Below are 16,424 nucleotides of genomic sequence, written 5' to 3'. Positions count from 1 at the left end.
CATGAACTGCTGCTGAATGTGGCTCAGTATTGTGCAGGCAGGTCTGGATGAGGTAAAACAGCATGACCCCTCACTGCTCTGCACCATCTCTCCAACCGCTACCAGCAGGAGGACAGAACCAGGATTTGGGTTTTGTCCATGTAGCAGCAATGAGTAAAGTGAAATGAGGCAAACTCCCACATGTGCACAGGAAGGAGTCCTTTAGGGACGGCCATGGAACTATCTCTCAGACTTGACCTTGTAGCGTAGGACAAGGTAAGTGGCCAGTCGTAGGGTGATAAAGAAAACACCCAGAACAATGAAATCGATGTAGAGCTTTGCATCTTCAACATCAAGAAGCTGCAGAACCTCTTCAGCTTGCTGGAACTTGCAAACCTTCCCTGGACACTCCAGCTCTGAGCGGTTCATCCCGTAGATGGACAGGATCACCCCTTCAAAGCCATACCTGAGGGAGAGACACAGCCACCAGAAACCGAAGCAAACACAGAAGTAGGACTGATTAAGGAACTTGTAACCAGGTCTTAGCCTCACAGTAGAGACTGTAATTTCAAAATGCAAAAAACAGCTGAATTCTCACTGTGAAGACCATTATATAATATAATATAATATAATATAATATAATATAATATAATAGTTTTTTCCTTTAGTGTTTTAAAATCCACAAACACCTGCATGTAAAAGCAGAATTTAATGCTCTTCAACTATTAAATATTCTGTAAAAAATCTTGTTTTGATGACCTCTGAACTCTGAAAACTTTATACTTTGGTGCCTCCCATTCACTTGGAGTGAAACTGTAACTTAAAATCCTGGCCCTGTTAAGAGTAATGACTTATTTTCCACAATATACACTATGCCTGCATGAAGAAACATAAACATATGTTGAAGATTAATGAAAATAATAACCCATATCCCTGGCATAAGAAATCTAATAAAATCTAAATCTGGCTCCTGTGCCTGAGACCCAGGTAAGAAATTAGTAATAATTACGTAAAATAAAAATGGTCAACACTTTCATCAATATATTCCACTGATGACAAAACACAGAATAAAAACAAATGAAAATTTTAATGGCTAAAAGTTGCAGAGTCACCACTTTCAGAGGATGTTATATGTATACTGTAATGGCTGCAGGGAGTCTCACTTAGACAATGATTAATCGCATCATTACTCGCAAAATGTCTCTTTCCTTTAAAAGAAGGCCTACAGCTATATAAAGAAAATGCAGTAAGTTTTGGTTTACAAACATGACATCAGGGGTCTCCAACCTGCAACTCTGGAGCTGCAAGTGTCTCTCTGGACCTTCCACAATGTCTCTAAATGCGTGGCTAAAATATTTTTTTAAAATCTATCTTTCTTGTCATTAGGTTGGAAACCATGGACTTTTTTTTCCTTTCTTTTACATCATTTTCCACAAATATCTACATTCCTTAGCAGAAAGTCTGTCTATCCTCTTTTTATATATATATATATAAAGGTTTTATGTTTTTCTTTATTTTAAAATCTTAAAAATGGAAATAAAAATGTGGTTCTTCAAAAATAACAAATATCCTATGGTGGCTCTTCATTAAAATATATATTAACTTGCCTTTTTGAAAAGTCTCGTAACATTTGCGTCTCTTAAGTAGTTTTATTTAGCTGGCTGAGGGAAAAATGGCTCTTTGGATTGAAAAGGCTGCAGACCCCTGCACTAAACACACAAACAGGTTTAGCAGCAATTTTCAGATAAAATATTTCTTCATATATAAAATCAAATATTTATGAGAAAGAAGGATGAAATGTTCAGGATTTACTAACTAAAAGGTAAAAAGTCAGCAGGATGAATTTAAAGCTGTGAAGCTGCTTCCTTCTAAACACAGAAGGAACAATATGTGATGAATATCAGCATCAGGTGAACAGACACAAAGCAGGATGAGAATCTCACAGCTTCTAGATGGTGAGGAGAGAGAAATATTCACAATATGCACAATAACTTCCATCCATGCACCTTCACTGCTTCATTATCCACATTTCTGGATATAAATTCTCTAAACTTTCATTCTTAGCTTGACTGTTTAGCTTCACCTCTGCACCTGCAGCCTCCGCTACCGGGAGTTAAGGGTTAACATCTCGTTTCCAGGTTTAATGTCAGGTCTGTAACTATAAACAGCCCTAGACTGTATATAAAAGATAGACGGAGCCTCTGTGACGTCACCAGTAGGTTTCTGAAAAGCAACAGTAAAGCTTGTTGGGCGGTTCCCACCGTCACCACCTTGGTAGCGTCACTCCTGCCGTCGCTCCTAGAAAATAGAAAAATGGGCAAAGGGGTGGAGCTGAGAGGGGGACTGTGAGCGTGGGGGTGGATGACTGACATCTATCAAACTCTGAGCTGCCTGTAGCTAAGAGGTAACCAAGCCAACTCGGATCGAATGTGAACTAACCAGCTAACGGAGGTAGGCGGGCTAAAGCTAAGGCACGCTGTTAGTCGACTAAAAACCGTGGTTGTGCTGCACTCTCCCTTCTTGGCGTGGATATTAGATACCTGTCAATCAAAAGAACACGTCCCTAATTATGACGAATTTCAAGATTAAACAACATCCAAACGGATGAGTTAGAAAAAAATTCACCCCCCTCACAGTTGTCATGAAGGTAAACTTGACCTTTTAATCCTAAAATGGATTTTTGTACCAGGTTTTAAACATGTTTATTTCTGCTGTGAAGTTGGTCTTTTTAACATGGGAGTCTATGGGGATTTGCTCTGTTTTGGAGCCCCTAGTGGATGAGGGGGGAACTGCAGATTTTTTGCACTTCCGCACAGGCTTCATATTTTACCGCTGGAGGTTGTCGCTTGATCTCAGCTAACAGCTCAGCAAACCATTTCTATGATTAACAAACACAGTTAGGCCAACAAACAATTACAAGACCGGAGGGGGGGGGGGGGGTATTTCACAAAGCTGGATGAAGGGAAAGCCTGGCTTATCTTGATAAGTCTGGCTCATTTAAGAGAGAGTTCTGTTCCATCAACGGGGCTTATTTGAATGTCCGCTGAGTAACTATGGTAACTGATGCACCAGGACTAGCCTGCTTGTGGGCAGGCTAATGTTTAGCTTAGCTTAGCTGTGACTCAGAGGTATGATACAGACTCCTTAAAGAAAGTTCCGCCTGGTAGAAACTTTAATTTTCAGCCTTCGCTACCGGGAGTTAAGGGTTAACATCTCGTTTCCGGGTGTAGCGTCAGGTCTGTAGATGTAACTATAAACGTGTGGTATCCACAGAAAGTCCAGAATCTCAGCTACCAGCTCAGTAAAACCATTTCTATCACCAACAAACACAGTTAAGACAACAAATTATTTAAAGAGCAGCTACACAAAGTCCGAAAAATATGTAAACACAAATGATGTCTCCCCGTGTCCACCCCACGGCATGAACACGAACAAACGGCTCCTCTACTGAAAACTCACATCTCACAGATTCCACAGCTGGAAGTTTCATGTTAATATGATTTATGCTTCACGTTTGTATTAGTCTGAAAGCATGTCTTACCTTTGCTGTCTTGCATAAATTAAAACCACATTTATTAAAAAAAATAATAAGAAGAAAGTTTCCCGTTCAAAAATTACGATGTTCTGTCCATCTGCATGTATTTTGACAAAGAGAAACGTCAGTTCTTTTTTTCTTCTTCCTGTTCCAGACAGAAAAAATTTTTCTTCATTTTAATAAACCCGCTCTCCCCGACTACGTCAGACGCACCGCTGCAGCAGGGAAGAGAGACATGGACGCCATGTTTCTGTCATCAAAACCAGCGGCCAGAAAAAAAATAAATAAATAAATAAATTAACGCGCGATTAACATATATATCTATCTATATATATATATATATATATCTATATATATATAGATATATATATATATTTTTTTTTAATTTAATTTAATATATTTATAAGCGTGAAGCATAAAGCTGGTCTTCTTCTGTCTCTGGTTCGGTGAATCTTGGTCATATTAAGATGAAACTTCCAGCTGTGGAATCTGTGAGATGTGAGCTTTCAGTAGAGGAGCCGTTTGTTCGTGTTCATGGGGAGACATCATCTGTGTTTATGTATTTTTCAGACTTTGTGTACCAGGGGGGTATTCCATGAAGTTAGATTAAGGGAAAGCTGGGTTTATCTCGATAAGCCAGGCTCGTTTAAGCCAGAGTTTCATTCCATCAACGTGGCTTATTTGAATGCCCGCTGGGTAACCATGGTAGCTGATGCACCAGAACTAGCCTGCTTGGGGGCAGGCTAACATTTAGCTTAGCTAAGCTGTGTCTCAGAGGTGTGATACAGACTCCCTAAAGAAAGGTCCACCTGGTAGAACGCTGCGCTCCCGCCCTCATTCTGGTATAAAATAAGAAACACCTGCTATCACATCACTACTTTGTCTGGAATAATCAAGAAAAAGTGGCCTGGGGCCAGTCAGGTTTTAGGGGTGGCATGTAATCGATGCAGCATGTAAACCAAAATATGTAAACTTGTTTATATGGATTTGCTGTTCTTTTTAAATGAAGCTTTACATCAAAGTACACACCTGACATAGGACATATAGGAGCTCCACTGCAGATACTTGGGGATTGTGTCAAAGTTCACAAAGAATCCAGAGAAAAGCAGCACTGGAATGGCCGTGACTGGTCCAACAAACGTGGCAACCTGTGAGAGGTTGCATGGAACAAGATGAATCTGTTTTATGTCTACACTATGAGCTAAGCAGTCCTATTCTGAAGACACCAACTGGTAGTACCTGCAGTGATGTGGAAGCAGCTCCAACCAGCAGGCCTAAGGACTGGGCTACCAGGGCAGTGCAGATGGACAGAGCAATGAAGAGCAGGTAGCGGGTGGCCTCAGGGGGCTGCTCTGTCATCCAGTACACGATGCTGCAGTACATGATGGGGCAGATCACCTATAACATCATTAAAGGTGCGAAATTCATCAGCATACATCACAACCACCCAAAGTAAACTGTTCTTTATTTTATTTTCCATCCATCTTCCACTATGAGGGGCCATTTGTGACATTATTCAGAATTACCCTCTCACACACATGAAATCTAAGTAATTCACACATTATACTAAAACTTCTCGTACACTATACTGAAATCATTCACATGCTATAGTGAAATTTCGGAAATCAACTTTCGCTAGTATGTATGAAAGAAATTTTACTAGTGTGGTTGTGAGACAAATTTCACTTGAAAGGGAAGTCATTTCAGTTGAAAGAAAGTCATGTAGTAGGAAACAGGAGCGCATTTTCAAACATTTTCAACTAGTCATCTTGTTTGCAGAAAGTAAGGCAAGGCAAGGCAGTTTATTTGTATAGCACATTTCATGTACAGGACAATTCAAAGTGTTTTACATAAATCAAAGACATTACAGATATTTAGAATAGTAAAAGACATCAACAAATAATCACAATAAAATAATAAATTACATTAAAATTATTAAAAGCAAGATAAATAAAAAAAAAGTTAACATGCAGATTTCATGCATAGTCACATGAGAAAAGAAATGTTTTTAACCTGGATTTAAAAATGTCTACATTTGGTGAAAGTTTAATCTCCACTGGCAGTTTGTTCCACTTGTTTGCAGCATAACAGCTAAATGCTACTTCCCCATGTTTAATCTGGACCCTGGTCTGGACTAGTTGACCAGAGTCTTTGGATCTAAGAGTTCTGTTAGGTTTATATTCTCTGAATATATCACATGGATTCTGGGCCTAAACCGCTCTGGGATTTTTAAACAATCAGAAGGGTTTTAAAATCTATTCTGTGACTGACTGAAAACCAGTGTAAAGGTTTAAAAACTGGTGTGATGTGTTCAGATCTCTTAGTCCTGGTTAAAACTCTAGCAGCAGCGTTCTGGATGAGCTGCAGATGTTTAATGCTCTTTTTAGGAAGTCCTGTTAAAAGACCATTACAGTAATCCAGCCTACTGGAGATGAATGCATGGATGAGTTTCTCCTGGTCTTTCTGGGAGATTAAACTTTTAATCCTATTGATGTTTCTGAGCTGGTAAAAAGCTGTCTTAGTGACAACTTTGATGTGGCTGCTGAAAGTCAGGTCTGAGTCTATCAACACTCCCAGGTTACAAACTTGGTTGGTGGTTTTAAGAGCCTGAGTCTCCAGGTGTTTGCCAATGCTGACCCTCTTCTCTTTGCTACCAAACAAAATAATCTCAGTTTTGTCTTCATTTAATTGTAGGAAATTCTCCTTCATCCAGGTGTTTATTTGCTCCAGACTCTGACACAATAACTCTATTGGAATGCAGTCATCTGGTGACAGAGACATAAAGTTGTGTATCATCTGCACAACTTTAATAATTAATACTATAGTTCTGTAATATTTGACCCAAAGGGAGCATATACAAGTTGAACAGAAGAGGTCCAAGGACTGACCCCTGGGGGACTCCACAAGTCATGGCCACTCGCTCAGATTCATAGCTGCCGATCGTAACAAAATAACTCCGGCCTTCTAAATAGGACCTGAACCAGTTAAGGACCGCTCCAGAAAGTCCAACTCAGTTTTCCAGCCTGTGAAACAGGATTCTGTGATCTACAGTATCAAACACAGCACTGAGATCCAACAGAACAAGGACTGATACTAGACCAGAACCAGTATTCAACCTAATGCCATTTAACACTTTGACCAGAGCTGTTTCAGTGCTGTGTAGCAGGTGTTGCGTCTGTTCAATGGCAGTGGGATTTTTCAGTCCTGCTGATGTGGTCATGAGTTTATGATCAATAAGTGAAGCAGCTGGCTTCTTCAATACTATACTAGCCTCAGCAGAGACTATAATAAGGGTTAGGTCTAATGTGACAGCAACAGGATAACTGACAGTAGCAAGTCTAAATGAGGACACACTAACTAGCCACCTAGCATAACTCTACCATTAAGATATGCAGTCCTGTCAAATAAAGACCTGGACAGCACTGCACCTGTTCTCCAGGATATCACCCATAGTGCTGTTGTGGAGGAAGTCTCTAAACCCGAATGCAGTGAGGGATGCCGTCAAGCTGAAGGAGTCCTGTTTGGTCTGTGGGACTCTTTAGGCAGCTGACAGGTATCGGTAGGCTAAGTGGAATGCGGCTTCAGTGGTTGCTGAGCCAAAAACTCGGACATGGGAGAGGCCGTGGAAAATGGCTTCTGGACAGCTTCAAGGAGATTCTGGTCCAGCATCTGGCAGCTAAAGAGGGGGGAGCAGTGCTCCATCAACACTGTGATCCTGGTGTGGGCTCTCCTATCTATTGGGTCAGAGGTTGCTTAAAAAGCTCCTTGGTGGCAGGGCTCTGGGGTGGACAAGATCTGTCTAGAGTTCCTTAAGGGTCTGGATTGTTTGTAGGACTATCTTGGTTGACACCCTTCTGCAGCATTGCGTGGACATTGGGGACAGTTCTCCTGGACTGGCAAACTAGGGTCAAAAATGGGGACTGGAAGTTGTGCTTCAACTACATGGGATCATACTCCTTAGCCTCTCTGGTAAGGTAAATTCAGGGGTCCTGGAGAAGAGGGTCCGTCAGATAGTCAAACGTCATATTAAGAAGGAACAGTGGTTTTTGTCCTAGTCGTGGTAAACTGGATTAACTCTACACCCTCTTCAGGATCTTAAAGAGGGCATGGGAGTTTGCCCAACCAGTCTACATGTGCTTTATGGACTTGGAGAAAGCATTTGACCACGTCCCCCGGTACTCCTGTGGGGGGTGCTCTGGGAGTATACCAGACCTCCTTGTATGAGCTGTGCAGATCCTGCACGATCGATGCCAAAACTTTGAACAGGTCCACATTGCACAATAAGTCAGATTCGTTTCCAGTGAGGGTTGGACCCCACCAAGGCCACTCTTTGTCACAGCTTCTGTTGACTTTTATTTAACTTTTATGGACTGAATTTTTAGAGGATCCAGTTTGGTGGCCTCAGGATTGAGTCTCTGCTCTTTGCAGATGATGTGGTTCTGTTGGCTTCATCGGGCCATGATCTTCAGCTCTCACTGGAGCAATTCGCAGCCGAGTGTGAAGCAATTGGGATGAGAATCAGCCGTTCCAAATCCAAGCCCATTTTCCTCAGAGGGAAAAGGGTGGAGTGTCCTCTCCAGGCCGGGAATGAGGTCCTGCCCTCAGTGGAGGAGTTCAAGTATCTCTGGGTCTTGTTCAGTAGTAAGGGAAGGATAGAGTGGGAGATCTACAGGAGGATCGGTGCAGCATCTGCAGTGATGTGGACTCTGCATTGGTCTATCAGGGTGAAGAAGAAGCTGAGCCTCACCTGAGGTCACCAGCTGGTGAGGTGTTCTGAGTACATCCCACAGGGTGGAGATCCAGAAGAAGGCCCAGGACACACTGGAGGGACTACATCTCTTGGCTTACCTGGTAACTCATCTGGATTCCCCCAGGAGAGCTTAGGCTACTACCCCCTTGACCCGACCCCCGGATAAGTGATGGAAAATGAATGGATGGATGGATGATAGTTATACCATGCTATGTGTAATATGTTGGTGGGGTTGTCATTGAGTCAGCTCACCTGGAAAGGGACATCAGCCATGGTTTTGGCCAGGTAGTAGGCTTTCAGGCTGTACCAGTAGTTGAGATGCTCCCTCAAGAACACAGACATCTCCAGAGGAACTGCCAGATGGAGCATTAAATGTTAACATAGAAGTCAATACCAACCCAGGAACAATAAGATAATGAAATTGACATGACTGATTATTGTCTTGACAATAAACTGGACAGAATATAACATCCTTAAATTTTACTCACAGGTTAATACGGTTGGCATGAGCGCCCCAAACATGAGGAAGAGCATAGAGAAGAAGAGAAATCCGGTGTTGTTAAAGACCTTGCTGGCATCATTGCCAATGTTCAGATAGAGCAAGCCTATCAACACACCTATGCAGATGTGGGAGATCAGTCTGAGTTGGGTCAAAACCTGAGAACACAGGAAAAAGCAGAAAAATATTTCAGGCTTGTGTATTTAACTTAGCTGATTTTTTTAAATCTCTGCTGTGAGTCAGTGTTGTTGTCACCGACCTGATCTCGACATATAGCTATCAGGGTTCTTTTGAAGAGGATGCAGAACTGTGTGAGTGTACTTGTGGCAAACGTATGGCTCTCTATGTGCCCAGCATCCTGTGGAAGATAGAAGGCCACATTATCATCATCATCATCATTAATGTTAATAGTCTCCGCCCCTCCCTCCACTCCTGTACCACCATCACACTAATGATCTTTGTTCTTCCAGTTTCATTTAGTTTTCCCCTCCCGAGTGTTGTGCTGTTTCCCTGCTTATCCTGTGATTGTTGCCACCTGTGTTTCTCCATCCTTCTTGTTCTCCTTTTAGCATTCTTTGTTAAAGTTCTTGTTTCATTTAAACAATTTGTGTCTTGGGCCCTCCTCTGTGCTCTTACACTCAAATATCTTGAAGCATTAAAGTGTAACTCCACCCACTGCTGAATTTGAAAAATGCCAGAAACTGCAGGGGTTGGAGTGGGAGGTGTGGGGTGATCATCGGGCGGAGAGTGGGCGGGGCTGGATAAACAGGCAGAAATGATTGACAGACAGCAGCTCAGCTCACTGGTAAGATCCACAAAGCAGCTACGCCACAGAGCGTCTTTGAGGTGGAAGACTTTCCATCAGTGTGAGCCGCTAGCGCTGTTGGCTGCCTGTCAGAAGCTCCAGCAGCTCTGGAAAGCTGTGGAGACTCGCGGCAGGTTGTGGCAGCTGCTGGAAGTTGCTGCTGTTACGATTTGAGCTGCTGTCTGTCGCCAGATGAGGATTATCATGTAAAGAATAAAGTCTGGTGTTACTTTTACACACTCAGAAGCACAAATCCGCCCCATTGCAGGAAGATTTCATCAGAAACTCCGTGAAAGAACACGTAGAATAGTCTGTAGAATAGAAGAACAGAAGTCTGAAACTAGCAGATCTACACCAGATAAGCTCACATCCAGCTCAATATGCATTGGTGGGCGTGGTTGTCTATGCCTGCAAGGCAAGGACCCGCCTACCTGCATCTGGAGGGAGGGGCTGTGGGGGTTTTAACATTTTCATGTGATGTAGATAACCTCGCTATGTCATGAAAAACATAACCTGGTTTTATCCTGAAGAGGGTGCTATGAGCCATTTTTTTCCCACAAAATCCAGTTTTTAAAATAAATTTGAAAATACTAATTTTATCGACAGTATATGTGGTTTTCATCACAATTAAGTAAAACTGTGTTGTTTACAGCTCAAAAAAACATATTTTTGGGTGCACTACTCCTTTAATGTATTCTCTCCATAAGAAGTGAACTAATGTTGCAGATATTTTTATTCTTACATGCCACAGCTCCATAACATCCCAAGAACATTTCAGGACTCTGTATGATCTCCATCTTACCATGGAACACTTTGTTGGACAGACTGATGTGCTGTTGGCATCACAATGGTTTTTCTTCTCTTCTAATGCACACATTCCACCTTGGACTGCCTCAAATAGCACAGGGTTAAGGTCTCCATATTCTCCTGATGCCACCTCAATGACTGAATCAGGGGCAACAAAGATCAGAAACAAGTACAATAAACCAACAATTCCTACTCAGTACAGACGGGGAATAAATATGAACCTACTGAAGTCAGCAGGGTTGTGATAAGTAGGACAGTAGAGGCCAAGAGTCTTCAGGTAGGGGATGAGGTAAGGGACTGAGCCTTTGTAGATGCACTGACCCTGACTGAGGATGTAAAGCTGTAGAAGAAAGAGACGTTCATGCTGACAAAAAAATTGACTTCATCCATCCATACATCCATCCATCCAGTTGGCAGATACACACCTTATCAAACATCTCAAACAACTTGGCGCTGGGTTGATGAATGGTGCAGATTATTGTCCGTCCTCCCAGTGCCAAAGAGCGCATTAAGGACACAACCTGGTAGCATGACACACTGTCTAAGCCACTGTATATTGAAAAGAAAACAATAAGACACTGGAATTTAAGTGAAATTTTCAAAATCTTGCTTTAGTATTCTAAAATTCTCTTTCAGCTCATGATTCAGATTTAAACTTATTGAATTTTAAAATCCATTCAGTTCTTGAGCTTAGTATCAGATATCTAACTCTCATGATAATGGGATTGTACAGGTAATCAATAATTCGTCTTTACCAAAACATTCCTGTGCAGTTGAATCTGCAGATAACCACAATGTTGGTGAATATGACGGCTTTCATGACAGAAACTGTAGACCTACACTCTTCGTCCACTTTATCAGCTCCACCTTTTCACCTGCTAAACACAAATGTCTAACCAACCAATCACATGACAGCATGTAGTCTTGTAGACTTGGTGAAGATGACTTGCTGAAGTTCAAACTGATCATCAGAATGAGGAAGAAAGGGGATTTCAGAGACTTTGAACATGGCATGGTTGTTGGTCTGAGTGTTTACTGGGATTTGCACCCACAACCATCTCCAGAGTTTCCAGAGAATGGTCTGAAGAAGAGAAAATATCCAGAGCAGCAGTTGTCTGGACCAGGATGCAGCAGAAGACACACCGGGTTCCTCCTGCCAGCTAAGAACAGGAAACTGAGGCTACAATTCACACACACTCACCAACACTGGACAATAGAAGATGGAGAAACGTTGCTGGTCTGATGAGTCTCCATTTCAGCTCCACATTCAGATGCTAGCCTCAGAATCTGCTGGAAACATCATGAAAACATGGATCCATCCTGTCTTGGATCAACGCTTCAGGCTGCTGCTGGTGTGATGGTGGGGGGAGATTTTCTTGGCCCACTTTGGGCCCCTTAGTACCAATGTAGCCTGGTTTAACCAGCACAGCCTACCTGAGTATTGTTGCTGACCATGTCCATCCCTCTATGACCACAGAACAGCATCTTTTCCCTGTGCTGCCACCTTACTGTGGTGGAGGAGTTTGCACGTCCTGATGATCCTAGTGGCTATGTTGTCAAGGTTCATAGCACCCCCATGACGACGATAAACCATGGACCCAGGTTTCCCTTACCTGGACGTGGGTTACTGGGGCCCCCCTCCGGAGCCAGGCCTGGAGGTGGAGCACAGAGGTGAGCGCTTGGCGGCCGGGCATTTGCCTATGGGCCCCGACAGGTTTGGCTCGAAAGGGTGACATGGGCCCGGGGTGCAGTGTGCAGTTGGGTGCAGTGTGAGCTGGGCGGCAGCCAAAGGCAGGGACCCTGGTGGTCTGATCCTCTGCTGCAGAAGCTAGCTCTAGGGGCGTGGAATGTCACCTCTCTGGTGAGGAAGGAGCCTGAGCTGGTGCGCGAGGTTGAGCGGTTCCTGCTAGATATAGTTGGACCGACCTCAACACACGGCTTGGGCTCTGGTACCACTGTCCTCGAGAGGGGATGGACCCTCTTCCATTCTGGAGTTGCTCCTGGTGAGGCGCCAAGCAGGTGTGGGCATACTCATTGCCCCCCCACTTGGTGCCGGGGAATGACTTCCAGATGGCTTAGAGAAGATTCTGGTCCACCATCTTGCAGCTCAGGGGGTGAAAGCAGTGCTCCATCAACACTGTGCAAAGCGGGGATGGTGAGCTGCTGATCTCTACTCAGGATGTTGTGAGGCAGTGGAAGGAATACTTTGAAGACCTCCTGAAATCCCAACAACACGTCTGGAGACCCTGCTGTTGGTTCTAGCATCTCTGAGGCTCAGGTCGCTGAGGTGGTTGAAAAGCTCCTCAATGGCAGGGTCCCGGGGGTGGATGATGTCAGCCCAGAGTTCCTTAAGGCTCTGGATGTAATAGGGCTGTCTTGGCTGATATGCCTCTGCAACATTGTGTGGACATCGGGGACAGTTCGTCCTGGACTGGCAGACTAGGGTGGTGGTCCCCCTCTTCAAAAAGGGGGGCCGGAGGGTGTGCTCCAACTACAGGGGGATCACACTCCTCAGCCTCCCCAGTAAGGTCGATTCAGGGGTGCTTGAGAGGAGGGTCCATCAGATAGTCGAACCTCGGATTGAGGAGGAGCAGTGTGGTTTTCGTCCCGGTCGTGGAACAGTGGACCAGCTCTACACCCTCTTCAGGGTCTTTGAGGGGGCATGGGAGTTTGCCCAACCAAAATACATGTGCTTTGTGGACTTGGAGAAGGCATTCGATCGTGTCCCCCGGGACTCCTGTAGGGGGTACTCTGGGATTATGGAGTGCCGGACCCGCTTGTATGAGCTGTCCGGTCCCTGTACGACCGGTGTCAGAGCTTGGTCCGCCTTGCCGGCAGTAAATCAGAATCATTTCCAGTGCGGGTTGGACTCCACCGAGGCTGCCCTTTGTCACCAATTCTGACTTTTATGGACAGAATTTCTAGGTGCAGCCGAGGTGTTGAGGGGATCCAGTTTGGTGCTCTTTACGGATGATGTGGTTCTGTTGGCTTCATCGGGCCGTGATCTTCAGCTCTCACTGGAGCGATTCGCAGCAGAGTGTGAAGCTGCTGGGATGAGAATCAGCACCTCCAAATCCGAGACCATGGTCCTCAGCCGGAAAAGGGTGGAGCGCTCTCTCCGGTTCTGCAATAGGGTCCTGCCCCAAGTGGAGGAGTTCACGTATCTCGGGGTCTTGTTCACGAGTGAAGGAAGGATGGAGCGGGAGATCGACAGGTGGATCGGTGCGGCGTCTGCAGTGATGCGGACTCTGTACGGTGTTGACGGAGCACTGCTTTCCCCTCCCAAACCACCAGATTATGGACCAGAATTTCCTTGAAGCCGTCCGTAACTCATTTTCCATGGCCTCTCCAAACTCCTCCCATGCCCGAGTTTTTGCCTTAGCGACCGCCGAAGCCGCGCTCCGCTTAGCCGATACCCATGAGCTGCCTTTGGAGTCCCACAGGCCAAAAAGGCCCTATAGGACTCCTTCTTCAGCTTGACGGCATCCCATACTGCCGGTGTCCACCAACGAGTTTGGGGGTTACCGCCACAACAGGCACCAACGACCTTACGGCCACAGGAGCGGCTGGCCGCCTCAACAATAGAGGCACGGAACACTGCCCACTCGGACTCAATGTCCTCCGCCTCACCCAGGACATGGTTGAAGCTGTGCTGGAGATGGGAGTTGAAACTCTTTCTGACAGGGGACTCTCTCTACATTACTTGAAGATATTACACCACAACTTCAGTGTTTTTATTATATCACATGTGCATATTTTCTTTTTTCTATCATTGAAATTTCGTTGTGCTGCTACTCTTTATTCTGACTGAGAATTTCAATAAAAACTTTTATGAAAAAGTAAAACTCTCAAGCTTCTTCTCTTGTTAACAATCATGTTTCTATTCAGTGTTTATCTCCACAAGATTTTCTAATGTAATTAAAATTTAATGTAATTTTCATTATTAAACTGATGCTGGTTATTTATGTGCTTAAGAGGCAACGAAAAGACAAAATACTTCAAAAATGCCTTTGACACACTTTATTATTCAATTTTAAGTCATGTACAAAAACAAAAATAAATTGCACACAAATAATATAAAAAAAAACTTCAAACTGTCTGACTGTACACACACATCATCTTCATCATGTGTCTCATCCTCTGATCAGCTGATCTCCATCTTCTCCAGCCTCTCTGGTCTGTATCTGACCGCTTTCCTCTCCAGTATCAGGAGTTCTCTTCATGGTCTGTAGATCTCCAGGGTCTGCATCCTGGTGGACTCCATGGTCTGTAGATCTCCAGGGTCTGCATCCTGGTGGACTCCATGGTCTGTAGATCTCCAGGGTCTGCATCCTGGTGGACTCCATCTCTGCTGCTGCAGCGTCTCTTTCCTCAGCTGATCCGTCTTCTTCGTCTTGCAGACCTGCAGCATTTGTGGGTGGAACTGATGTGTCCTAGAAGTAGGGATGGTGTCCAGTCTGAGCCTCCATCATTTCGTAAGCTGGTTGACCTGCAATCACATGTTAGTTACTAAAAACTAGTTAACACTGGATGCTTCCATTACATTTCACAATCTGAGCCACTTAATCCAACCAGACCATCAGGTCTCAGAGCACTCTCCGTATTTACCTGCATCTTTAAAATCATTCATTCTGTTATGTTTTATATAAAGATGATTAAATAAAATAAACTCTGATCAAACACAAACAGATTAACTCATTTCTATTTCCCTCCCTCTTTGCCTCTATTTTACAAGTGAAGCCAATGTGAATAACAACGACTTTAAAAAGCCAAATAAAGTATATTCATTAACATTACTTACACAATAAAAACAACAAAAACTCTTCTACTTGCCTTTATGAAAATGCAGAGAGCAAACAGCATGAAGGGAGATGGTGGTGAAAGTGATGTCCTTCCCTCACCGCTGCGACCCGCCTCGTTACATCCTCAACCTGCTGTTCATAGCCTCTTTTAAAAGTGGGAAACCGAAAAAAGTCTAAGGTTGTGGCTACTTTTCTACTTTTTTTTAATCATGTTACTTAGTATGGCAGTCTTTCACACAACACGAGACTCCCATTTTATCAAAGATTATAATGCAGCAAAGACGATGAACAGTCATTTACAATGAGGATGCAACCAACATGGCGACCTACTGCAGCTATCCCGAGTGTGACGTCAGCTGACACAGACCGATTACCGGATGGTCCTTTGATTATAATATTTATTGCACCATATGTGCAGCTGCCACAAACTCATTTATGCATCCAGATGTGATATCTGGGCTGATGACACATCTGGACCCATAAAGGGAATCTGCTTTTTGGTTTCCCTCATGCTTATTAGTATTGTCTTATTTATGGACACACCAGCAGTTATTTACTGATTTTTTTTTTCAACAAGGTCCTTTTACATAATGACAATGCAACATCTAAACAAGTCTGAATCTAAAAGTAAACCTAAAACGATCAACCCGGTCTCACCTGGTGGGCTCATCAAAGAACATGACTGGAGGGTTATTGACCAGTTCCAACGCAATGGCCAGACGTTTACATTGACCACCTGACAGAGAGCTGGTCCGAGTGTGAGCACAGTCCATGAGTCCAAGAGCAGTCAGGATCTCGTTCACCTAAGCAGGAAACATGACATACAAGGTGCCAGCAGAGAGTATAAAAAACTCATCAGCCAGCAGATAAGGGTTGTTTAAAGATAATAGCAAAATTAAAAGTGAAAATGGCAAAAGGTGGAAAAATCATGTTGATTAAAGTTGTAAAAGATTGAGATATTCACTGATGTCAGTATAAGGGCTGCTTAGTAAAGGCAGTGGGTAATGTGATGATGCCTGGGGGATCACCTGAGCTTGTGCTAGGGGATCACCTGATCTCGGGCTGGGGGATCAGCTGAGTTTGGGCTGGGGGGTCTCCTGAGCCCATGCTGGGGATCACCTGAGCTCGGGATGGGGGATCACCTGAGCTCGGGCTGGGGGATCTCCTGAGTTGGGCTGGGGGATCTCCTGAGCTCGTGCTGGGGGATCTCCTGAGCTTGTGCTGGAGGATTACCTGAGCTCGATTTC

General features: G+C 44.0%; 1 protein-coding gene across 1 annotated transcript in view; it reads right to left on the bottom strand.

Moving 5' to 3' along the window:
• Window positions 1–219: 219 nt before the first annotated feature.
• LOC121646062 (ATP-binding cassette sub-family G member 4-like) overlaps window positions 220–16,424 on the bottom strand; it is a 30,707-nt gene continuing 14,502 nt past the window's right edge. The window contains exons 5-14 of the mRNA XM_041994946.1: window positions 15,835–15,980; window positions 10,801–10,924; window positions 10,601–10,715; window positions 10,371–10,513; window positions 9,023–9,121; window positions 8,753–8,921; window positions 8,517–8,617; window positions 4,754–4,912; window positions 4,544–4,662; window positions 220–445 (exon numbers count right to left, since the gene is read on the bottom strand). Of these exons, the coding sequence (XP_041850880.1) occupies window positions 220–445; window positions 4,544–4,662; window positions 4,754–4,912; window positions 8,517–8,617; window positions 8,753–8,921; window positions 9,023–9,121; window positions 10,371–10,513; window positions 10,601–10,715; window positions 10,801–10,924; window positions 15,835–15,980 (1,401 nt within the window). The remainder of the gene's footprint in view (window positions 446–4,543; window positions 4,663–4,753; window positions 4,913–8,516; window positions 8,618–8,752; window positions 8,922–9,022; window positions 9,122–10,370; window positions 10,514–10,600; window positions 10,716–10,800; window positions 10,925–15,834; window positions 15,981–16,424) is intronic.

This window comes from Melanotaenia boesemani, chromosome 9, assembly GCF_017639745.1.
Source record: "Melanotaenia boesemani isolate fMelBoe1 chromosome 9, fMelBoe1.pri, whole genome shotgun sequence".
NCBI classification, from domain to species: Eukaryota; Metazoa; Chordata; class Actinopteri; order Atheriniformes; family Melanotaeniidae; genus Melanotaenia; species Melanotaenia boesemani.
The sequence above is the reverse complement of the archived record's forward strand: the minus strand, read 5'-3'. Positions and strand labels throughout refer to the sequence as shown.